The sequence below is a fragment of the Manis pentadactyla genome, chromosome 16 (genome assembly GCF_030020395.1).
Source record: "Manis pentadactyla isolate mManPen7 chromosome 16, mManPen7.hap1, whole genome shotgun sequence".
NCBI lineage: Eukaryota > Metazoa > Chordata > Mammalia > Pholidota > Manidae > Manis > Manis pentadactyla.
The window spans coordinates 39,162,918-39,188,677 of record NC_080034.1 but is presented as its reverse complement, the minus strand read 5'-3'; the positions used below and the strand labels follow the sequence as shown (position 1 = coordinate 39,188,677).

Here is a 25,760-nt window from a genome sequence, read left to right as displayed (position 1 = left end):
GGAACCTATAAAACAACCACAAGTGTTATTAACTGAATTTAGTAAGGTTGCAGGATATAAAATCAATATTAAAGTATCACTTTTATTTGTCTTCTAGCAGCAAACAACTAGAAAAAATTTTTAAAGGTATCCTTTACAGTAGTGTGAAAGCATAAAATACATAAATAAATTGAAGAAAAGACATATACTGAAAATTATAAAACATTGTTGGGAGAAAGTAAAGATCTAAATAAATGTGCCATTATCTTGAATGTATACCATGTCCAAAGATAGGCTGACTCATTTTTGTTAGTATGTCAGGTCTCCCCAAATTAAGCTACAGAGTCCAATGCATTCCCAATGAGAATTTCAGCAGGTGCATTTTTTTTTAATGGAAATTGTCAGGTTAATTAAAAAATTTATATGAAAGTGAAAAGGACCTAGAATGATCAAAGTATTGGGAAAAAAAGATTTGTTCTACCTACTTTCAAGACTTGAAGCTACAGTAATAAAGGTAGTGTGGTATTGGTATAAGAATAAATATAGTGGGACAAATAGAAAGTTCAGAAATAGCCACAATACATAAATTGCACCTCAACACAAAATTCAGAAACCAATATGCAACAAACAAAATCTAGAAAGAGAATTTTCTCCTAAAAACACGTGTTCACGCAGAAGTTTCTAGAGTAAAGCCTATTAGGGTAGACCTCTAAGATTGAATGGCATATTCCAGCAGGTTATCCCAGAATGGAATAATGTTAGCTACTTTAGTGATGAGATGTTTTGTTTAGATGAAGTCCTGCATCTAAATCAACTGCTTTGGTATTGTGTTATATCTTTGCTCATAGATAAGCCTGTGGTGTGGCTGAGCAGTGAAAATACTTCCATGTGGATTTGTGCAGGAAGATTAGAAATCAAGGCCTTGGCTGTGATCACGTTAGTGGAAAAGATAGTGAAGGCAGCAGAGTATATTTGTGGACATTCTTACTTCTCCTTTGAGGGTTCAGTTTCTATGGGACCTGAAGCAGACTGTATTTTTTGACCCTATTATTAACAATAAAGGTAACTGAATTACAAGGTGCATGGTAGTGGGATAGTTGAATGAATGCTTGATTTAGTCCCATTTCTGCCATTTCCTTAGTCCTAGGTTTACCACTGGTTAGGTGTGACTTGGAAAAGTTATTTAACTTTCTGGCTATTTGCAAATTATAGATTTGGACTAAGTGATTATTTAAGATCCCTTCTAGCTCTGAAATTATGTGCATCTGCAAGTCTGAGAATTCTCACTTCCTACCGCTGTGGTACATTTTCACAAAGATGTCTCAGAGAGAGCTTTCTCTGTTCTCTTTGGCAGATTGCAGTTCTCTGGCAGAAATGAAACCTGATCAAAATCTGTTTTTCCAACGTGATTTCATCTTTGCTTCTCTGCTCTGTAACAGTAACAGATGGCCCGCAAATGTTTTCCCACATAGTTGAAGCAGAATCAGTAGCAGGCTTCTATTAGCCTTTTGAGCAACACTGGTCATCATCCTCAGTTAAGAACACAAATGCTGAATAAAGTTCGTGCCAGGACCACGGGCTGGTTTCATATGAGAGCTCAGATCAATGGTTTCCTTGGTGGAGCAAACCTCCACAGATCTCCCCCACAATGACTAGCCCATGGATCACCTTTTTACCTATTCTTTGTTATTACTATAAAATGCAGACAAAATCAGTTGAGGAATTCTTACTGCCTTTTTGAGAAGCTAACAAGGCGATATCCATTTGTTGTGGAATCCTAAAAGTTGAATCTTTTTCACTGAGAAATGCAAAAAGCAAATACATGTTGTATAATTCCTGTTAGGGGTGAACAGCCCACGGTGGCCCAGCAAACCTGCACATGCTGTAGAGAGATTCTCTACTCCGATTGTCAAAATTATATAAATAAATGAAGTTTATCCTCTCACTTGCTTATTGTTCCGTGACCTCCTTATAGGTGCGAATGATAACTTCTCATGCCGGGACTCATCCCCTTTGGGGTAGGAAGCCAGGCTCTTCTGGGCCTTGTGCTTTCCTGGTTGTGTCTGTGTGCGTGCTGTCGGCAGAGGCTGTGTGTTAGCACGCCAGTGGGTAGTCCTCACCGACGCTAGTCGCCAGACTTGGTGGCTGGTATTCACAAACTTGCAGTCTTCTCCAAGATTATCAGAAATAGAAGTCCACCTGGTCACTCCCAGGGTAAAGTGGGGCACAGGGTTCTTTCCTCCGCAGAACTGCCCTGAAGGAGTCACGGTTACCATTTGCCAGATGACATGGCTACAAAGTTCCTAGAACTCTGCTGGTCACCACCTGTGGCCTGTTGTTTTCAGTTGGTTGGCGTTGCCTTTACAAGCTCGGTTTTGAGTATCAGTGATAATTTTGTTCACTGTCCTCTGTTGTTCTCATGTTAGCTCTAGAGAGACAAGGGTTGAAAATCTATTCCTGGAGCCAAAGTGGAGATGTAATGGGAAGGCTTTCTGGGGGAAGTTAATTCATTTTTAATCTTGTTCAGATTTCAATCTCTGGATATCTGGGTTGAATGGTAGAAATAGGCATACTGGGAATGCAGGATGATTTATTGAAATAGATACTGAAAAGTTGTCCCTTGAAGACAGCCTGTCCTAGTCTAATAGCAATCTAAACCTCCTAAACCTTTTTTAAAAAAGATAATTTAAGCCTTTTCTAAAGGGAGAGAACAGCAGAATCCAGAAATAATAATGATTATTTATTATTGAGTACTTAATAAATGCCAGTTATTTCTTTGAATTCCAGCAGCCCTGCGAAGTTAGTTGAACAGTTTGCTAAAAGTCACAGCATTAGTAAGGGAGAGAGCCAGGTTTTGAGCCCAAGTCTAAGTAAAGCCTGTGCTCTTAATCACCAAGTCATTAATAAGAATAGAAATTGAAAACTTCTTTGTGCTTGAAGAATGGATTTCTGCATCTTTTCCATTTGCGGCCTCTCATTATCCCTTCCTTGAATCATCTTAGCTGGTTAACTGAAATCTCAAGTTAAACCATTCACAAAATTTAGAGAGTAGAAGAATCACCTTGAGTTTGTTAAACATGCAGATTCCTTACTCTCTTCCCCATTGTGATTCAGCATATTTGGGGTGTGGCCCAATATCTGCATGTCAAAATAAACATACCAAGGTGATTCCACCATAATTTGAGACACATTGTCCTAAATACTGGTAAGGTTAGGATGAAATGTAACACAATCCCATACTTGTTTTTTTCAAGTCTTGAGAAATGACATTTATTTAAAATGGAGTTGTAAAATAGTTAAATTTTTTAGAACACACGTAGAAATTGGATATATGATGCCTATTTAGTATACTCACTCTGAGAATGTCAGTGATAACAAGTAGTGTAACTTAATCTTGACTGGTTTAAGCTGTGTTCTGTTCAAAGTATGTTCCTGTTTTTTCCCAAGCAGAACATACTTGAAAAAATTCCTACCACTTTCTTTTCTTAAAAATGGCTTTTTATCATAAGAAAAAGTAGCTTGCCTTAGTGATTCTCAACCTTTTCTCCCTGCTGCCTCATATTAAAGGAATCCTTATCTCATCTCTGACAGTGGCTCCCTTGTACCATCATTCTCAGCTGAGGTAGGGAGGTAGGGTCTTACTGAATTTATGGGGAGGAGAGGAAGAGACATATAATGTCTTCAAAACTTATTTTATGTCTTCAAAAATTCTTATCTTTAAGACTAATACTTCTGAAGGATGCCCCGCCCCATTGCTGAGCTAATGTGCCTGCCCTAATATGTAGGAGAGTAAAGGAAGAGTTGTTAGGAGGAAATTATAATATTTAAATACATAGAGGGTTTGAAAAAGAAAGCCTGCTTGTACCTAGTGATTACAGATAATGTTGAGTTCAGCTTTCTGCCTTCCTTTCCTTCCCTCAGTACTGTGTTTCCTCCAAATTCCTCAGGGATACACACTGTGTCTTCCTTTACTTTCTGTTGTTGTTGTTTTATGTAGTTTAAAATGTTCTTTTTTTCTCTTTCATACTCCAGTCTTGTTTCCTTGTAGGTAGCCATTCGTTGAAGCAAAAGAGGAATTTACTATCTCTCTGTGGCAAGTTAGCTTTTGGGTGATAGGAGCCATTACAGAAAGCTCTTGTCTTTTCTGTTCAGAGAATAAAATTGGTACATAATAAATACTGACTTTAAAAATTCCTTTTAATGAATTAAAATCAGTAAAAGTATGTATAAGAGTCTGGGATTTTATTTTACCCAATTTAGAAGCTAATTAGCCTGCTACAGTTCATGGATGCTGGTGGAACACACAAGACTCCTGGATCAGACATAAAGGACTTCATTACTCATGGTCCAGCCCATGTTTGCATTAGTTTCTCTTGCCCCCTCCCATAGGAGTGACACAAATGGACCCAGATGGAAGCCTGTGTGACATGAGTGGGTCACAGAGTAATGTAATGAACTTAATACCCTTAAGGTTGCATGAATCACATGGTTTATTTTGCAATTTCTTTTCACAACACTCAAAGGGGGGATCAAGCATATCTAAAAATCACACATATCATGGATCAATACATCTCATACCAGTTACAATGGATGGTTCAGGTCTGGGCTGTCCCAATCAGCCTCTCATCTGTTCTAAGAAGAAAGTGATGCAGCAGAAACAGTTCCAGTGGAATGATGCATCCATGATGGAGCAGGAACGTGGGCAGATGAGCAGGAGCAAGCCTGAGAGCACATGTCTGTGGTCCAGTGTCAGGGACCTCTGGGACGAGCTTGCCACAGGGTCTCTGTGTCCAGTCCCTCATATAGTCCAGTCCATCCATTTGGGGGTTGAGGATAAGAGGGGACAGTCCACATGTGGTATTTTCCAGCTCGGGCATTCACCAGCACACCTGACATGGAGTTATCTGGTTTGCGTGTTCACTGGCACACCTTTTAGGGTGGGGTATGTTTACAGAAGCAGTCAGCAGGAAAGCAGGCAAGCCTGACATAAGCAACTCCATACTGAATGTTAACATCACTGTACGTATGTTAAAGGAATAGAAGACTGAGCCTGGGGAATCCATTGCTTTTATAGTAAGTGGTAAGCAGGCCTGTTATTTGTCCCAGAGCGGGACATCACTTCAGCCCTCAAAGCTGCTCTTTGCAAACACAATCCTGAGAAGTGGCCTGGGTAAGGAGTGGTCAGGGTCATGCATTTTTGGCAAACCCAGCAAGACATGTAGGAGTGTGAGAGACCTGTGGAGGCGTAGCTCTCCCAACAGAAAGTACATACATAGGTAATTGATAGAAATCTTAGGTTAATTAGGAAATATTTGCCATACAAAAAGGTATAGAGAGGAACATAATGGCAGCCATACAGTCACCTCCCATCTTGAGAAATAAGCATTATTCATACAGTTGAAGCGTCCTGTGGACTCCCCCTTGTCCCACAAGTAGGCACTTTCCTGAATTTGTTGTTACCATGCCAGTGCATTCCTGTTCCCTTAATATTATACAGTACCGTTCTGCATATTTATAAGCATCTAAAATTTTTTTGCTATTATTTAAAAAATTGTTAAAGAGCCTTTTTACATATTACCATTTTAGGCACTGTAGAAAAAAGTAAAGATAAAATTTGCACCTCATTATCTTGTGGTCTAAGAAAAACCAAAAACACTAAACACAACTTAGTAATAGGAAAGAATATGTGAAAAACCTATGTGTTGGTAAACTATAACTCTAAGATCAGCTATTAACATCTACTGTATAAGGGCTAAGTATAGTTATGGATGGAGGGCAAAATACAATTCGTTATTGGGGTAGAAAATGGACTGTGAGAGGCGGCAACAGTGAGAATTTCAGGGATTAATTTGTCATACAGGAGACTGGCCCTAAATTGATCCAGCCAAAAAGATGAGAAGGGATCTGGGAGTAGCTAACCAGCAGAGCAATTAGCTAAAGGTGTGTAGGCCCAGCATTCTGTCAGGTAGCCATTCTGATTAGGAGGATGGCTATGACTAAGCCCCTGACCTCAAAGGGTTTAACATCTAAATATGCAGAGGTTGTTACATATGAGAGAACTAGAGAACAACCAAAGGCCCTCTATGATTATGACCTTAATGTGTTACAATTCCAAAAACGTGAAAGATAAGAGTTTAGTGTGAGTTGTAGCAGTTACGGAAAGAAAGCCACTGAAGTCTTGAGTTGGGCCTTACATGGCAGATCTTGATGAGGATGCTCCAGCAAAGGGAGTGGTTGGTGAGAGAGATCACTGTACACAGACTGGAGACGGTGACTGTGGACAGTGGGAAGACTGGCCTGTGTAAATTGTTTATGTCCAGTTTTGACCTATAGACTTTCCTGTGGATTTTGCTGATTTCACACTTACAGTTCAGTTCCACAGTTTTCCTGTGTCTTCTGTATTCCCTGCACATTATCAACTGCACCAGTCGTGTGATGAGATTCAGTTTTAATCTCTATGGGAAGACTATAGGTCGTTTTTTCTTAGTGCAGCAGCCTGTCCGAGAAGGAGCCTTGGTTAGTTCCATGTGCTTATAGGGCTAGACTGCTCCAGCTCCTTGGGGTCTCTCTGGGACCATCATGGTGACAAAAGCCCTCCAGTTTCAGCTGCTATTCTCAAATTGGCCCACATTACTTATCATTTAGTACCTGGTTGTCTGGGTTCTTCTATCCTCTGGTCAGCAGGATGCCTTGTGTCTTCCCCCTGTTGATCTGCACAACTGCTTACAGCACTTGTATCTTGTGGCTGTTGATGTTTTTCCCCTTCTGGCTTGTGTATAGGGACTTATGAGGATGTTTTGTCTTCTAGCCGTGTTTTAAGTATTATCCGAGGGATTTTGTGTTGCTATCTAGTTTGTTTACTGTGGGGATTCTGAACTATTGAGAGGTTGTGCTGCCACAGCTGCAGCCATTCTTCAGAATCCCTGTCCCAGGTTCTTGAGTGGAAGGAGGACACAAGCATGAATGACAGGTCTCACCTGACATCCTACATGGTGTAGATAGTGTGGTCATTAGTCAAGATTTGTTCTTGAACTTTCTCTCTTCTCCAGATTCAGAAGTGTTGTTGGTTATAATGCCCATTTAGCAGATTTTCATGAAAATACTCTCTTATCATCATTCTACCCAGGTTCACTAAGAATCTTTCCCCAGACAAAATCAATTTGAGCACCCTGAAAGGGGAGGGTCAGCTGACCAACCTGGAGCTGGATGAAGAAGTTCTACAAAATGTGCTGGAGCTGCCAACCTGGTTAGCCATCACTCGGGTCTACTGCAACCGGGCCTCCATCCGGGTGAGAATGGGGGTCAGAGTGCTGTTCCTGTCCTTGACCAGCAGACCTGCCTTCTCGATGGGCCACTCCCACAGCCCTAAGTCTTTGCTTGCTTCTTTCAGATCCAGTGGACAAAGCTGAAGACACACCCAATTTGCTTGGTAATGGCCTTTCTTGACTGCAAGTAATCAAATGGGGAAGGCTGGGGTAGGGTTTTAAGAGATAAGAGCGGTGATGGGGAGGAGTCCATATTGGGAGGAGTGGTGGATGCTCTGTCTGGCTTATGAGCTTCTCTGAGACAGAATGACTGTTGTCGGGACTTGTTTTGGAACTGTTGTTGCAGTATAGCAGTTAGTAGTGAACACAGACCCAGGAATTGAGTTTCTTTTTTTTGTAACAAGTTTTGCTACCTAGGTTCTACCTTTAGCTTTTCTTTGGAATCCTGACAGAAGAACAATTAGAAGTTTAGTTCATTTTGACTTTGGGTGATTATCAGCTGAAAGCCTGTCAGGAACTGATTGATGTGTATTCTTCTCCCTAAGACTGAAATTCCCAGGAATAGTAGTATCTCTAGCTTGAATTTATGTTTCAGTTTTCTGTTGTAAGCTGATCCCACGCTTGTCATAGAGTGCTGCTGCTAATGGAAATGGAAGGGAGAAGATGAGGTCTCTCCTTGCATTTCAGTTTGTTCATTCATTTGACATACATTTATTGTCTGCCCACTGTAGGCACAGCGCTCAGCAAGTGTGGGGCACAGAGATGAATAAGACTCAGTGTGCTATGTGGGCTTTTTGTGCTCTCTTTCTGTGGGCTTTTTTAGTTCTCTGTGACTTTTATTTCAGTGTCTGGATAAAGTAGAGGTGGAAATGAAGACATGTGAGGAGCCTCGGCCCCCTAATGGACAGTCTCCCATTGCCCTTGCTTCAGGACAGAGGTTAGTTGCTTTGGACCCTGTTATTTCCAACATACTAACTGGTCTAATCACTTTTTAGTGAAAAATAAAAACTTTTTATTATGGAAATATTCAAACCCACTAAAGTAGAGAGAATAGTGTGACGAACCCCCAAGATGTAATTTCGACAATTATCAACATTTTGCCATTCTTTTTTTACCTTTTTCCTGCCATTTTGTGTGTGTGTGTATGTGCACTGTGGTACTTGGAAACAAATCCCAGACACCATCTGATTCTATGTGTAAACACTTCTTATTATGTGTCTTTAACAGACAAGGACTGTGAAGAAAGGGAAAAAAATTTTTTCATAATCATAATACTATTTTCATAATCAGTGGAATTAATAGAAATCCCTTAATATTATCTAATACTTAATTCATATTCAATTTTCCTGAATTGTCTCAAATATTTTTTACAATATAGTGTGGATCCAAAGAACTACACATTTGGGGATATACCTTTTAAAGCTGTAAGTTCTTTATATATTTTGGATGTTAACCCTTTATCAGATAAATCATTTACGAATATTTCTCCCATATTATAGGATGCGTTTTTGTTCTACTGATGGTGTCCTTTGCTGTACAGAAGCTTTTTAGTTTGACATAGTACCACTTGTTCATTTTTTATTTTGTTTCCCTTGCCCAAGGAGGTGTGTCCAGGAGAAAATTGTTCATGCTTATTGTATTCAAGAGATTTTTGCCTATCTTTTATTCTGAAAGTTTTATGGTTTCATGACTTACATTCAAGTTTTTGATTCATTTTGAGTTTACTTTTGTGTATGGAGTTAGGCAATAATTCAGTTTCATTCTTTTGCATGTAGCTGTCCAGTTTTGCCAACACCAGTTGTTGAAGAGGCTGTTTTTCTCCATTGTGTATTCATGGCTCCTTTATCATGTGTTAATTGGCCATATATGCTTGGGTTTATATCTGGACTCTCTAGTCTGTTCCATTGATCTGTGGGTCTATTCTTGTGCCAGTACCAAATTGTTTTGATTACGTAGCTTTGTAGTAGAGCTTGAAGTCAGGGAGCATAATCCCTCCAGCTCTGTTCTTCCTTCTCAGGATTGCTTTGGCTATTCGGGGTCTTTTATGTTTCTATAAGAATTTTAGAACTATTTGTTCTAGTTTGTTGAAGAATGCTGTTGATATTTTGAAAAGGATTGCATTGAATCTGTAGATTGCTTTATGCAGGGTGGCCATTTTGACAATATTAATTCTTCCTATCCATGGGCACGGGATGTATTTCCATTTATTGTTGTCTTCTTTAATTTCTCTCATGAGTGTCTTGTAGTTTTCAGAGTATAGGTCTTTCACCTCCTTGGTTAGGTTTATTCCTAGGTATTTTGTTCTTTTTGATGCAATTGTAAATAGAGTTGTTTTCCTGATTTCTCTTTCTGCTAGTTCATTCTTAGTATATGGGAATGCAACAGATTTCTGTATATTAATTTTGTATCTTGTAACTTTGCTGAATTCAGTTATTCTAATAGTTTTTTGGTGGAGTCTTTAGGGTTTCCTATGTATAATATTATGTCATCTGCAGACTGACATTTAACTTATTCCTTACCAATTTGGATGCCTTTTATTTCTTTGTGTTGTTTTATTGCTGTGGTGAGGACTTCCAGTAGTCTGTTGAATAAAAGTGGTGCAAGTGGGCATCCTTGTCTTGTTCCTGATCTTACCCTTAGAGGAAAAGCTTTCATCTTTTCACTGTTAAATATGATGTTGACTGTGGGTTTGTTGTATATGGCCTTTATTATGTTGAGGTACTTGCCCTCTATACCCATTTTATTGGAAGTTTTTATCATGAATTGATGTAGAATTTTGTCAAATGCTTTTTCATTATCTATTGAGATGATCATGTGATATTTGTCCTTCTTTTTTGTTGTTGTGGTGGATGATGTTGATGGATTTTTGAATGTTGTACCATCCTTGCATCCCTGGAATAAATCCTACTTGGTCATGATGGGTGATCTTTTTGATGTATTTTTGAATTTGGTTTGCTAATATTTTATTGAGTATTTTTGCATCGATGTTCATCAGGGATATTGGTTTGTAATTTTCTTTTTTTGTAGAGTCTATGTCTGGCTTGGTATTAGAGTGGTGCCTCATAGAATGAGTTTGGAAGTGTTCCCTTCTCTTCTACTTTTTGAAATACTTTAAGGAGGATGGGTATTAGCTCTTCTTTAAATGTTTGATAAAATTTACCCATGAAGCCATCTATTGTCCATTTATCTTTTGGGTTGGTTGTCTTTTGCTTTTTAATTTGTAGAAGTTCTTTATATATCCTGGAAACTAGTCCTTGGATGAATACATGTATTACAGATATCTTCTACTCCATGGGTTCATTATCACTCTTAATGTTTTTTGTTGAACAGAAATTATTAATTCTAATGTAGCCCAGCGTATCTGTTTTCCCCTTATGATTAACACTTCTTGTTTCTTTTTGAAGGAATCTTTTCCTATCCTAAGGCATGAAGATATTCTCCTATGTTTTTTTTCTGAAAACTTTATTTCTTGACCTTTCACATTAGGATGTACAATCAATCTTGACTCTGATTTGTTTGTTCGATGTAAGGTAGGGATCAAAATATTTTTTTTTCTTTATGGATATCCTCAAATTGGCCGTGCACCATTATTGAAAAGACCCTCTTTTCCCTACTGCACTGTTACCTTTGTCGTAAATCAGGTGTCTCTCAGTGTAGTTTTGATTTATGAGTTAGGTTAAACATCATTTTATGTTTAATAACTGTTTGCATTTATCTTTCTGTGAACTGTCCATACTTTGTCCCATTTTTATTGGGGTACTGATCATTCTCTTCTCAGTTTTTGAAGTTCTTTATACATTAAAGACATGTAATAATCTTTAATTTGTCATTTCCAGACCTTCTTATCACTTGTGATGAGAACTGATTTCACTTACATGTCAAAAGTTGTCTATTCCACATGCAGAAGGACTTTACGATAGCCTTCATTCCTCTCCCTTCCATTTCTGACCTCTCACTGTGGAGTACACTGTCGCTTTGAAGATGTTATAGAAACCTATTGTTTCTTTTCAATAGCTATGCCTTCCCTCACAGACAATATTCAAATACTTATTCAGGTAGTTCGTAGACTATAAAAATGTCTTTCAATTTATTCTTTCTAACAGGAGGGAGATTGTTTCCAGGTCAACTCTTTTTCTTTTATTCCATTCTTTAAAAAAAAAAATCCCATAAAAAAGAGTACTGCATCATCATAACAAATTTTAGAAATTAAAAAATACAAGAAAGTAGAAACAGGAGGAGAGAAATAAAGAAAGAAAAAGTCATCCACACTTCTAGCACCCAAATACAGGCATTGTTCATAGTCTTTTCTGATGTTCTGTACTATAAAGAGTATGTATAAAATCTCACATGATTCTGAACCTTGGTCTGCCTCATTTGTTACAGTGAGTATGGCTTTGCTGAGAAGGTGGTGGAGGGGATGTTCATCATTGTCAATTCCATCACCATCAAGATTCACTCCAAGGCCTTCCATGCTTCTTTTGAATTGTGGCAGCTCCAAGGCTATAGTGTCAACCCCAACTGGCAGCAGAGCGACCTCCGCCTTACTCGCATCACTGACCCCCACCGAGGAGAGGTGACAAGCCCTAGCATTGCAACAGAGAATGGGGGATTCAAAGCAGGGCTAATTCTTAAAGGATATTATTCCTGCTTTGGGGATTTCCTCAAATGCTCCCCTGTTCCTGGGAACCCAAGTACCCCTTGTGTTCAGTGTTACTGCTACACCCTTTACTTAGATATGGATCTCTGATCCACTGCCTTATATTGTTAGGATCACAATTGAGAATGGTGGGAGTCTCTGCCTTGCCAGATTTTTCCCCTTGGATTCCCTGCCTCTTGGTTAATTTTATCCACAGAATTAAGGGATTTTACTTTCTACCCCTCCAGGTTTTAACATTTAAGGAACTCACTTGGCAAACACTTCGAATTGAGGCAGATGCTACAGACAATGGTGAGCAGGACTCAGTCACCACTCCATTGAGGCTTATTACCAACCAAGGCAGGATCCAAATAGCTCTCAAGAGAAGAGTGAGTATGTTTTCTGTCCTCATGAAAATGTCCATCTTTTATTCTCCTAGATAGCCTAGGAGTTGGTGTTCCCTCTTTTTTTAAATGTTACTGGCCTCTGGAATGATGGTTGAAAGGGGAGGGCCTGCAATTCAGTGTTACACAGTACCATCATCAGTGAAAGAACATCTCCATCTCCCTCTCACCTTGATTCTGGAAATCATAGTTTTTACCCATATACAGAGACACTGACAGGCACCTGGCAGTTGACTATTGCTGCTTCTTGTTAATCACAGAAAACTTTAATAATTTTGTAAGATATTGACTCTCTGAGATGCTTAATACTTTCTTTTCACATACTGGGAATTATAAAGCCATCTCTGAAATTAATTGGGCAATAGTCACTTTGAGGAGTTAGAATGATACCAGATGTTGAACTCCATCTTCTCTGTGGCTCCTTCAGACCAAAGATTGCAACGTGATAGCCTCCAAGCTGATGTTCCTGTTGGATGACCTGCTTTGGGTGCTAACTGACTCGCAGCTCAAGGCTATGATGAAGTATGCAGAATCACTAAGCGAGGCCATGGAGAAGTCAGCCCAGCAGAGGAAGAGCCTGGCCCCTGAACCTGTTCAGGTTAAAGACAAGCTGATACCCTTGGGGGGACTAGAGAGATGGTAGGCAAGACCTAATTTATACCAACACAGATGGAGTCTAGACTTTATTAGGCTTATTTGGGGCATTTGTCAATATACATAGGCTTTCCTGTGCCTCTGATTTATTTATTTTTTATGTTCATTGGGTGCATCCAGTGTGTTAGGAAGAGTGCTAGCCACTGGACAGGAAAAAATAGAATAAGCCTCTTGTTCCTGTCCTTGGAGTTCTTACTCTCTTAAATATGGACCTTAAACAAATTATTACAATATGATGTGGTAAGTGCTATAACAGAGGTAAACACTATGTCAAGAGTGCAAAAAAGAGGCATCTAACTACCTGAAAGAGGGCATCTAGGGAAGGCCTGAAGGGTGTGTTTTAGCGTTAGTCAGCTAAGTCCTGGGGGGTGAGAGGTTGGAGGAAAATTCAAACTTCAAAACAGTATGGTTGACCCTTGAACTACCCAGGGTTTAAGGGTCCTGGCCTCCCCTAACCCCTGCAATTGAAAATCCATATATAACTTTTGATTCCCCAAAAACTCCCCAAATAGCCTACTGTTGACTGGAAGCCTTACAGATAACAAACAGCTAATTAAACATATTTTGCATGTTCTATGTATTATACATTGTATTTTTACAATAAAGTAAGCTGGAGAAAAGAAAATGTTTTATAAATTGTAAATCTCCAAGACCTTTTTCAATATATTTATTGAAAAAATCCACATATAGGTGGGCCCAAGTAATTCAAACATGTGCTGTTCAATGGTCAACTCTATGGTGATAGTTACCACACTAATTATAATTAGGCTTTTTTGGAGTTTGGGTTATTTAAGTAGGACAGACCTCAGTCAGCTACCAGGTGAACGGTTATGCTCTAGAGGGAAAGGGCATCTTGATAAATGTGGCTTTCTTCAGGCTGAACTGAAGCTTAAAAAGAGCCTACTAGGAGCCTTTCTGGATGTGGACTTCCTGTTTTTCTCTCTGTCACATGTAGATCACCCCAGCCGCTCCCAGTGCCCAGTCCTGGGCCCAGGCATTTGGTGGCAGCCAGGGCAGCAGCAGCCGCCTCAGCCAGTGCTTTGAGAGATTTGATGTGAAAGAATCCTCCTACCATCTGCTTATCTCCCGCCTGGACCTGCACATTTGTGACGATAGCCAGTCCCGAGAGCCAGGTACCCCGCGAGGCCTGAGCCAGGCTGTGTGGTCTATCCGTGCCTTCAGCTCTGGGCACAGCCTGGGGATGGAAGGTTCTTTTCAAGACACTGTGGAGTACTTTGATTGACTTCCCTTAATCATAGGCATTCCCTGGGCCTCAGCCCTCCTGTGGCAGCTCTTTGCTGTTAGTATAAAGCAGTGCTCTCAGCTTTTAGGGTGTGGCAGAGCAACCTTTAACAACTGAATAAAATACAGATGCCAGGACCCTTTCCAGACTCCAAAAATCAAAATCATCAGCAGTGGAGCCCAAGTAATGTATACTTTTTTTTTTCTCCCCGAAGTCCTTTGAGCAGTGCTAACCAGCGGTAGAAGCTTTTCAGGAAAGTAAATTGAACTACAGGAAACCTCAGCATTTTCAGATTCTTGAGTCAACTTACATAATTGCTTGTAAATGTGCTCTTTCTGAGCAGAGAGGTTATGCTATGTTCTTGTTAAGCTTTTATATTCATTAGAGCAATTGGTATTATATATGATTATGCGTTTATTCAGAATGAAAAAGTAATTGACTCATTTCTTTCCTTCATGAACCTTGGGGGTATCATTTAACCTCTTCGAGTTTCTTCATTTGTGAACTTGAGCTAAATCACATCTTACTCGTTCACCTCATAGATTGTTATACATATCAAATGAGATATACTGAATTTGGAGGACCTTAATTCTAGGCAAATATTCAGTATTATTGCTTCTCTGCTACCTGTTCCTTCAACACATTGGGTTCCCTCTGTCCTCTCCTTTACCACCAGCTCTTGGTTTTAGATGCTCTCACGTGGTAGATTTTTCTCTTGCTGTCTTATCCTCTCTGAAGGTTATGGTTGCCTCCTAATAAGAGTAGACTCAGTTTCTTGGGGGAACCTACCTTTTCTTCCTGGGGTACCAAGCAACTTTGCCTCTTCTGCTTTGCTATTCCTTGGTCTTGAAGTGACTTCCACCCTCCTCTCCATCCAGTGAGGGAGCCAGAAGGAGCAGTGATAGCATAAAGATTGCTTGTGGCACCTAAAGAAATAAATTGCTCAATGATTTGCCACCCATTTATTTTGGAAGTTCTTTGCTAAAAGATTACTATTTTGTTCGGTTGTTTTTTTCAAGTGTTACTATAAAGGCTTTGGGTTTTCTGTTTTTTTGTTTTTAATCCTTCCAGAAGTCTTTATTAAGAGTACATTATTGAGAGTTTCATTCTCTTTCTTGGTGAGGGGTGCAGAGCACCCTGTAATCCACACTAAGATGTGAATGATTGGCTTTCTCTGCAGCCTCCATTTTTTTATTGAACTAAATCAATCTATTTGGTGGAATTTAAGGAAGTTTTGAATTAGATATTTCTAGATAGGGGAATAACTCCCAGTCTACCATACCCAGTTGTGGTATATGACTCTTGTGAAAGGGCAAGAAGCAGAAAGAGTTCTTGTGACTTTGACTCTTCTTGGATTTAGGGAGAAGGGACGTGGAAAACTAGGTAGTATAGAAAGGTCTCTAACATGCCCTGGAATTGTTCAGTCTGATATGGCAGCCACTAGCTACATACGACTTTTGGGCACTTGAAATGTCGGCTGACCCAAATTGAGATGTTCTGCAAGTGTGACATGCATTTGGAATTTCAGTGATACAGCACCAAAAAAAATGTGTAGAATACCTTGATAATTATTTTCATATTGATTACATGTTAAAATATTATTCTGTGTATATTGGTTTAAACACAGTTGGCCTTTGAACACACAGGTGTGAACTGTCTGGGTCCATTTATATGCAGATTTTTTTCAATATATCAGAAAAGTTTTTGGAGGTTTGTAACATTTTGAAAAAATATTTTGTTTTCTTTAGCTTACTTTATTGTAAGAATGCAGTATATAATACATATAGCATACAAAATTGTGTTAATTGACTATATATATGTTATTGGTAAGGCTTCCAATAGCTACTAATAACAGTAGGCTATTAGTAGTTAAGTTTTGGGGGAGACAGAAGTTACATGCAGATTTTTGTGGGGCCAGGGTTTAGGGCACCTAACCCTTACATTGTTCAAACTCTAATATGTATTATTAATTTCACTTTTTTAAATACTTTTCCTGTGGCTACTAGAAAATTTTGAATTACTTAGCTGGCTTACATTAAATTTTGAATGGAGCATTGCTCTCGGACTCTTTGTCTCATATGGTAGCCATTAGGTACATAAGGCTATTAAAATTAAAATTAAAATTAAAAATTAAAAATTCAGTTCCTCATTTGCACCAGCCACATTTCAAGTACTCAGTATAATTTATAGACCCTAGAAGATGTCCCTTATCACAGAAAGTTTTTTCAGATAACGCTGCTTTGGAGACTCCTTGAAGGCCACATTTACCTGCTTTTTCATTAAGGGACACTATAGACCAGATGTTGCGGCTCTTGAATCATATGCTTACCTATCCCTCGGTACTGGATGTGAAATTATTGGAAACTGGGTGGGTCACTGGGAACAGCTTGGCTTAAGATGGGGCAGCACTGTGTCTTGAAATCAAACTGGAGCAGCTCACACTACAGGCTTCAGAGAGGAGGTTGGTGGTTGATGGGGAAAAGAGTGTTACCTGCCTCTTTTTGTTTTCCCTTAGGATAAGGCCTGTGAGCCTAAAACTTTCTTTAATCTCTCTTAAGGCTAGGCTTCTTCCAACCAGCTCACTGGAGAATTTTAATTAGGCACTTATGTATACTGCCATTTATGTCTCATATTTGATTATATGCTTATAATTAAGCAGGTTGGTAATTGGTAATTATATTTGACTTCAGTTCTATGCCCTATTTTAATATGCTCAGTCTATGTAGTTTATTGTTCTTTTAGCTCCAGATGACTCCAGTGGAGGGAGCATGGCTATGAAACCCTCTGTATTCAGTAGCCTAGGTCATTTATTTTCAACTGGGAAATTATTCCACAGCAGGTGAAAATTGGCTTTTTTCTTTTAAACAACTTTATTGAGATATAATTCAAATATCATACAATTCACCCATTTAAATATGTAACTCAGTGTATTTTAGTGTATTTACGGGGTTGTGTGAGATTCACTGCAATCTGATATTAGAACATTTTTTTGTCCTCCCTAAAAGAAGCTCTGTACCCATTAGCTTTCACTCCCCACTTTGCAGCCACAAGTGACCACTGATCTACTTTCTGTCTTGATATTTGCCTGTTCTTGACATTGAAAATTGGTTCTTTGGTAAGGGATAGGGGCAAAAAAAATCTTAGACATGTGACAATGATTTGTGGCCCTCCAAAGCTTAAACCTTACCTGACAAAATTTTATTCCTTAGTATTTAATTTTGTTGGGTTTTCTTGGGTATCACATTAGCAGCACTGATGGTGGGTTCATAGAAGATGCACAATATGTATAGAAGGTCAGTACTATAAACTATGGCGAATATTATAAACTATATAATAGAGGTTATATAATAGAGAACTTTCTCTCGATTGCTTAATCTCACTCATATGGTGAGAGGTGGTCTGTGCATCCTGTTGGCTGTCATTGGCTGCATTCTCAGGGTTGTTTATGTTTAGTTCTCAGTGATTTGGTGATTTGAACTTTGAGAATTAAATAAAGCTAATTTATATCTGATTATTTAATTTTAAAAGTTATTCAACTTGTAAAATTAATTAAGTCATTAATTTAGTAAGGTGAAAAGAACAAATATTGACACTATCTGAATATCTAGCAGCTAGTTAAGCTAGCAGTTATTTTTTAATATCAACAAAAGCTAAAAGCTAAATCCACTAAAAATAATTGTGAATTATTTAAGAAATTAAGAATTTTCAATCATTTAACTTTTCTGAAAAATATAGTTATGTATTTATCCAAATTGATTTGCATATGAATTTAAATTTAATTAAATACTAAGGAATATCATTTGATACATTATAATTTATATAAGAAAAACTGCATTGAAAGTTACTAAGCAAATATAGCAATAAAGTTTAGGTAAATATTGAGAGCTTTAAATTTCTTAATTTAATTCTTAGAAGAGTTGTTTTGTCTTTCTTAACCTTGTATGGAATAAAAGGAATAAACTTTATACTAATTTTTTGTATGTGTGAAGCAGAGATGGACATATAGTACATAAGCAAATATGCAGTATATCTGTGGTATTAAAATGTTGTAGAGAGGGGCAATTAGGAAAAAACGTCTTAAACAGGTTCCTTAGAGGTGGTAAAGGTTGAGAAACAGGAACATTGGTATAGGTTTATTTCTCCTTAGGATGGTAATTAGTCTAGCATTTGGGTTGGTGAAATCTAGATTGGATGGAAATGACCTTCCTAGCTGTAGGTATACCAGCTTACACCTTTAGCCTAGTAAGGGATAGGGTAGAAGTACTGAACAGGGGAGGTCAGGCAATACCCAGGTAGAAGAAATACTCTCTACTGTTACCGTTAGAGTCTAGCTGGAGAAGTAAGTTAGAAACATGGCAACTTCATCCATTTAGAATTCTTACTAAATATAAATTCAAGATAAACATAATACAATACTTGACTTATTGCTAAAAATTCCAATTTACCTACAGTATTCTGTGTGTTTATTTTAGAGTCCTTATTAGTGCAGTGTGTTTAGTGTTCCATGGTACTTTTTGTTGTTGTTGTTGTTATCATTAATCTACAATTACATGAAGAGCATTATGTTTACTAGGGTCCCCCCTTCACCAAGTCCCTCCCACAAACCCCATTAACAGTCACTGTCCATCAGCATAGTAAGATGTTGTAGGATCACTACTTGTCTTCTGTGTTGCATAGCCCTCCCCATGCCCCACCCCCATATTATACATGCTAATCATAATACCCCTTTCTTTTTCCCTGCCCTTATCCCTCCCTTTCCTCCCATGCTCCCCAGTCCTTTTCCCTTTGGTAATTCTTAGTCCATTCTTGGGTTCTGTGATTTTGCTGCTGTTTTGTTCCTTCAGTTTTTCTTTGTTCTTATACTCCACATATGAGTGAAATCATTTGGCATTTGTCTCTCTCCGCCTGGCTTATTTCACTGAGCGTAATACCCTCTAGCTCCATCCATGTTGTTGCAAATGGTAGGATTTGTTTTCTTCTTATGGTGAATAATATTCCATTGTGTATATGTACCACATCTTCTTTATCCATTCATCTACTGATGGACACTTAGTTTGCTTCCATTTCTTGGCTATTGTAAATAGTGCTGTGATAAACATAGGGCTGCGTCTGTCTTTTTCAAACTGGGCTGCTGCATTCTTAGGGTAAATTCCTAGAAGTGGAATTCCTGGGTCAAATGGTATTTCTATTTTGAGCTTTTTGAGGAACCTCCATACTGCTTTCCACAATGGTTCAACTAATTTACATTCCCACCAGCAGTGTAGGAGGGTTCCCCTTTCTCCACAACCTTGCCAACATTTGTTTTTGTTTGTCTTTTGGATGGTCCATGGTACTTTTTACGTACAGTATGTAATAATTGTCTAATATCTCAGCTTTAGCTGTGAGGCCAGGATATGAAAGGAAATAATGGAGGTCTGGTTTTGGGAGGAATTTGGCTTATGCCTCTCCAGGTGTTGTGCTATGGGACAGCAGTACTAGTATTGTTAGGTTTGGGGCAGCCAATTATTTAAGGCTATAGGATGTGTCCTAGGATTGGAATTCCTGAATCATGAGTTCTATAGTTTCTTTGGCCTTTCTGGGAATCTGACAGCCATTTACAGAGACAATGGAATATACTGTTTTTGGATCTTTTAGAGCCAGTCCATTGACTGTTGTGATTCAAAAGAGGAGGGTGTTGGCCTTGTAAATCACCTGACACCATGGCTTTTTACTGTACTTGTATATCAGCCAGGCTTTGGAGCTGACCCTCAAGAGGACTTTAAGTGCTTCAAGTGGTGTTTAGGCTTCTTTGTTTCTTCCATTGCTGTTTACCTTCATTTTTCTTTTTATAGGTGTCTCTGCAAACAGACTCATGGGTGGGGCAATGCAGCTTACCTTCCGCAAGATGGCATTTGACTATTACCCCTTCCACTGGGCAGGTAGGAGAAGTCTGAGCATGGCCCAGGTATTGAGGGCACATTTCTGGGTTCATCTGACTGTCAGGAGGATGGTGCTGGGGATTGCAACATATGATCAGAGAGGTGTTGGGAATAGTCCTTTTCAAGAGAACATTTTCTGGAAATGTGTAGCATCTAGTATTGATGATTCTTTAATCAGTGATGAGAAATAGGAGAGGAGGAGGTGCCTGAGATGTTGCTTTTGACTCTACACCCCTTACTTCCACTAGTTTTAGAGCCTCTGCAGTAGTCCATGGTCAGAGGGAGTGGCAGTCAGAAGCTGGTTCTAGGGGAGCCTTAGGGAAAAGTCACACATGGAACCCAGAAGAACTTAAGTGTTCATACTAGATAGATAGTTTTTACTTAACCCAGAGAATTCTGTTTTGGGGTGGGAGTCATATTCTGAACTATGACTCTACCAATGAAAAAGAAAAATTGGAACATTGGGTCATGATCTTGGACTAAAATCTTTTTGCTTCTTTGTTGTAACAGGAGATAGTTGCAAACATTGGGTACGGCATTGTGAGGCCATGGAAACCCGAGGCCAGTGGGCCCAGAGGCTCGTGATGGAATTTCAGAGTAAAATGGAGAAGTGGCATGAGGAGACAGGTCTGAAACCACCCTGGCACCTGGGGGTAGACTCTCCCTTCCAGAGGAAAACAGGTGGGTTATGAAGAAATGGAGGACTCCCATTGCTTAGCGTCATGTTGTTTATCTTTGATTATGCAGTGGAGATAAAGCACTGGACTAGTTAATTATCCCAACTTATTCCTAGGTAATTATCCCAGCTTTATCCCATGGATAAATAAAAGTAAAGAAAGTCATCAGTGTCTTTTTTTTACAGAGTCCTGTTTGTCTCCAGGGATAGTTGCAGTGTTGAAGAGAGATTGTTATCAAAGGCAACAAAGGTTGCCTTTGTCTTAAGGAGAATACAATTTTTGAGTTTTATCCAGGAGTTAGACAATGTTAAATTCCTCCATATGGCATTAATGATCTTAGGATTTTTATTTTCCTAATTCTATCAATAATGAGAGTTGACTGTATCTGCTTCTCTTTCCCATCATCTTATTTTTTAGATTCTTTCTCCAGTCCTCGAAAGAACCCCCTTGATAGAAGCTGTTCTCAGGGCCGACAGGCTGCCTTTTGGCCTTTAGCATGGGATCGCTTACGCTCCAGCTGCCTGGTAATACGGGTGGATGATCTGGACATCCACCAGGTGAGGAGCTGAGGACACAGGGAAACATGGTTGGAAAGGGGTGGATCAGTTCATTTGGAAGGCAACTAGGTGAGCAAGGTTGTGGAATTCAAGGGCTGTTTCTCTGACTTCTGGGTGGCTTTGGTCTGTCTCCTTCTGAGCATGGTTGCTGAGATCAGGACTTGGGATTCCCCCAGTTTCCTCTGAATACCCTACTTCCACTGAAAAACATGAACTTGCAGGTAGGTGTGAGGATGCCTGGAGTATGTGAGAAAAGCATGCTGCTCCCTGAGACACACTTTGGAAGGATAGTAGAGGTTTCATACTATCTCAGAGGAAATGGAGGAAGTTCTGTTCTTGGTGCTTCATAGATGGTAACAGCAGCTTGTGATTGTGTAGGTTTCTACAGCTGGACAGCCAAGTAAGAAGCCGTCTACACTCCTTTCCTGCAGTCGGAAACTTCACAACCTATCCAGTCAGGCCTCTGCCATTCATATTGAGTTCACAGAGTATTACTTCCCAGATAATCACGAGCTTCCAGGTAGGCATCTGGTCTGGTAATTTCTTACTGTCTAGATTGAACTCTTCACGTTTGTCAGCCTTGGGACCACTGCTCACATTCTTATTTGTCATTTGGAGTCTTAGGTGTTTGAGTTAATTCAGCACATCTTTGTTAAAAACACTCTTTATATAAATATGTACTTTGTTCTCTTGATAATAAAATGAATATTAGCTGGTAAGTAAGAGTCGAGCTGCTGCTTTGTATGTGGCAATCTTTTCTTCTCTGTTTTCCAGTTCCCTGTCCCAATCTCTACATTCAGTTAAATGGTCTGTCGTTTACAATGGATCCTGTCAGTTTGCTCTGGGGAAACCTCTTTTGCCTGGATTTATACCATAGCTTAGAGCAATTCAAAGCTATTTACAAGCTGGAAGATTCAAGCCAGAAAGATGAACACTTGGACATCCGACTGGATGCCTTCTGGTTGAAGGTAAGGAAAGAGTGGGACCTTTGTTCCTTGCTGGCAGTCACAGCTGCGTTTCTCCCATGATTATAATCCAGGGTTCTGCTCTGTCCATTTGATAAAAGTAAGAAAAACAGTTTCATAGCCCACAAGTTTTTCATGTGTGCATTAATGGTGGGTTGCAGAGATACTGTGATGGCCATTCTGAACTGGGTGTCATTTTCTCTCCGAAGGTGAGCTTCCCGCTGGAGAAGAGAGAGCAGGCTGGGTTTCACCGTCCCCAGGCCCTTGTCTTCTCTGCATCAGGCATGACTGCCACCAATACACGCCATGCTCTACATTGCAGCTGTCCAGACCTCCAGAGTCTCTTCCGGGGTTTTGCTGCTACTGAGTTCTTTCATTCCAATTATGTTCACTTTCCCAAGGTTCCAGGTGGCTTTAGCCTTCTGCACATGCTTTTTTTGCATCATGCGTTCCAAATGGATTCCAGCCTGCCTCAACCTAGTATCCTTCCTCCCCAGAGACTTAAGGCTTCCCAGGATCTCTGGTCCATCCACTTCACCCAGATCTCCTTGGACTTTGAGGGAACAGAGAACTTCAAAGGCCATACCTTGAATTTTGTGGCCCCCTTCCCCTTGTCCATTTGGGCCTGCCTACCCCTCCGCTGGCAGCAAGCTCAGGCACGGAAGCTCCTTTTGGCTACAGAAGGGAAGCTGAAACCATCAGCCAGCTTTGGCAGTCCTGTCCACGCTGAGGCTCTCACCTCTGATACTCTGCACCATCAGAGGTCAAAGACTGAGTATGATTTGAAAAGTCTGTCAGGCTTTACGGAAGTTATGGAATTTCTGAGAGAAGGCAGCAGTTGTGTGGACAGCAAAGGGCCTCCAACAGAGCTGGAGGATGTAGCAGATGTTCACATACTTGTACACTCCCCTGCACATGTCCGTGTGAGGCTTGACCACTACCAGTACTTGGCTCTACTCCGCCTGAAGGAGATGCTACAGGGCCTACAGGAGCAGCTGATAAAGGACACAGAGGCCATGACTGGGTCTCCCCTGCAGGACCAGACAGCTTGCATTGGGGTCCTCTTCCCCAGTGCTGAAGTGGCTCTTTTCATGCATCCAGCCCCTGGGACTGTTGAAGCTGACTCTGAAGGTTCAGACACCACCAGCCTCATAGATTCAGAGCTTTCACCTTCAGATAGGGAGATGAAGTCTGATGCCTCCTCAGACCAGGGCCCAGCAAGCCCTGAGAGGGTTCTGGCAGATAGTGGCATTGAAAACCCAGATGCATCCCAGGATAGGCCACTGCCTCTCCATAGCAATGGAGAACTGCAGGACTCAAATTCTTTTGCACAGTGGGAGTCAGGGAAGGGCCATGAGGCAGTGGATTCCTTACAAGCCAAGAGGCTGAGCAGAGCCCAAGCATCTAGCTCACCAGCTGCATTGAAGCCCTCAGGTGGCAGGGATACTGTTGTGAATGGACAGGGAGAGCTTATCCCCTTGAAAAACATTGAGGGAGAATTGTCAAGTGCTATTCACATGACCAAGGATGCCACCAAGGAGGCTCTGCATGCCACTATGGACCTCACCAAGGAAGCTATGTCCCTGACGAAGGATGCCTTCAGTCTGGGCAGAGACCGAATGACCTCCACCATGCACAAGATGTTGTCCCTGCCCCCAGCCAAGTGAGTGGTGCTCTGCCTCCTTCAGTCATACCTTCTCCTTCTCCTAGCTCCGGCCACTGGGCTTAAAGCCTGCTGTGTGCACTGCTAGATTGGAAGGCATCATATAGTCCAAGAGAATGCATAGAATGGCCTAGTTAATGTGACAAAGGCTTTAGTTTTCAGACCTGCCTGTTGGGCAGTGGAGGAATTTTCAGGCTACTTAGAGGGTGTGAGTATACCGATAGGAGAGACATTTTCAGTACTGTGTTTAGTTCAGTGGTAGGGGAAGAACCAGAAACTGGATTTTCACATGCATCCTTATGTCTTAGCCTATCTCAGGCAGTTTCCAAGTCAACATTTATTGCTTCTTAGGACCAAATTATCTCCTCTTTCACTGATAAAAATATGGTATATCTGAATAATAATAATAATAATAATACCTGGCATCTGTGTGATATTTTTATTTTTTTCAGTGGACTCTCATTTTGTTTGATTTGATCCCCACAGCAGCCCAGTGAGGTAGCTACAGATACTTGTATCTCATGTTTATGGCTGAGGAAACTGAGGCTTCAGAGAGGATGAGTCTATGGGTCCTGTACCTTGTAAATAGAAAAGCCGGGGTTTTGGACTTGCTCTTTCTGGTCTATCTTATCAATGTCTACCAGAGTGGGCAAGAAGAAATTTCATCTATTCATTCAGTAAATATTTTTTCAGTTTGAGCCCTTGCTGTGCCACACTCTGTGTTAGACACTGGAGATACAGTAGGGAGTAAGTAGGAAAACACAGAAATACAATCAGAAGCGTGTGGATTTTTCCATGGGTGCCACATGGTTTTAGGAAAGAAAATGAAGAGTATGGGAAATCTTGGCTGGGACATTTTGTGGTTTGGGGATCATGGTGTGAAGATCAGTGGCTTCTGAGCTTTTGTATAAGCGGACTGTGTTAAGTCGTTCTCTAAGCAGTGCCCACAAGTGTGCTAGTATCTGCTAGTCATAGATAGGCTACAGGAAGGAGAAAGGAAAACATAAAGGGATAATTGATATAATACTATGCAGATTTACTGAGTGCTTTCTATGTGTCAGGCACTACCCCAAATACCTACAATATTAATTAATTGAATTCTTGTAACGACCCTGTAAGGCAGGTACTAGTATCACTCAGGCTCAGAGAGGTAAGAAACTTGCTCAAGATGACACAGCTTGTGAGTGGTGGTGTGAGGATTCAAAAGCCTGAACTCCCAGTCACCGAATGTGCTGCCTTTTCTAAGTGGAGAAGAGTAAGGGAGATGGGAAAAGAGGAGAGGTGAAAAAGAGAACAGAAAGGTGTGTGATGCAAGCTCTTCTTTAAACACTACCCTTGACTTCCTAACTAACTGCCCAGGCCTCTGGCCTTTTCTCAGTCCTCCTCTTGGACTCTGTGGCAATTAACTTTGTTGATCAGTTCATTTGGAGCATTTGTAACCCTGCTCAGTTACCCACACTTGTCAGGAGTCTTTTCTTTTTTCCTTGGCATTGCCTTCCTTTTATTCTCTAAATGTAACTGTTCCACAGCACTAGGCTGTCCATGCTCTGATCAGTTTTATCATAATTTTTATTATTTAAATTATAAACATGATTTGTGGTCATTTTGTTGACAATTAAACGATAAAGAGGAAAACATAAAAGTCACTTGCAATGATACTATCCAGAGATAACTACGATTTACATTTGGATCTATTTTCTTCCAATTTTTATACATATATTTGCATATCCATGTGAGTGCTTATGAGTATACATATATACTGTTTTTACAATAATAGGCTTATATTATTTCTGTATAAT

The 25,760-nt window shown here is 40.0% G+C and overlaps 1 protein-coding gene across 4 annotated transcripts in view; it reads left to right on the top strand.

The window, feature by feature from the left end:
• BLTP3A (bridge-like lipid transfer protein family member 3A) overlaps window positions 1–25,760 on the top strand; it is a 74,784-nt gene that overhangs the window by 36,930 nt on the left and 12,094 nt on the right. For 3 of the 4 annotated variants that reach the window (XM_036880317.2, XM_036880315.2, XM_036880316.2), the window contains exons 2-14: window positions 7,106–7,268; window positions 7,370–7,408; window positions 8,090–8,181; window positions 11,628–11,817; window positions 12,129–12,269; window positions 12,712–12,882; window positions 13,894–14,071; window positions 20,013–20,099; window positions 20,610–20,780; window positions 21,194–21,333; window positions 21,712–21,853; window positions 22,108–22,301; window positions 22,508–23,961. In XM_036880317.2, the coding sequence (XP_036736212.2) occupies window positions 7,106–7,268; window positions 7,370–7,408; window positions 8,090–8,181; window positions 11,628–11,817; window positions 12,129–12,269; window positions 12,712–12,882; window positions 13,894–14,071; window positions 20,013–20,099; window positions 20,610–20,780; window positions 21,194–21,333; window positions 21,712–21,853; window positions 22,108–22,301; window positions 22,508–23,961 (3,162 nt within the window). The remainder of the gene's footprint in view (window positions 1–7,105; window positions 7,269–7,369; window positions 7,409–8,089; window positions 8,182–11,627; window positions 11,818–12,128; window positions 12,270–12,711; window positions 12,883–13,893; window positions 14,072–20,012; window positions 20,100–20,609; window positions 20,781–21,193; window positions 21,334–21,711; window positions 21,854–22,107; window positions 22,302–22,507; window positions 23,962–25,760) is intronic. The other variant, XM_036880318.2, reaches the window with a different exon arrangement.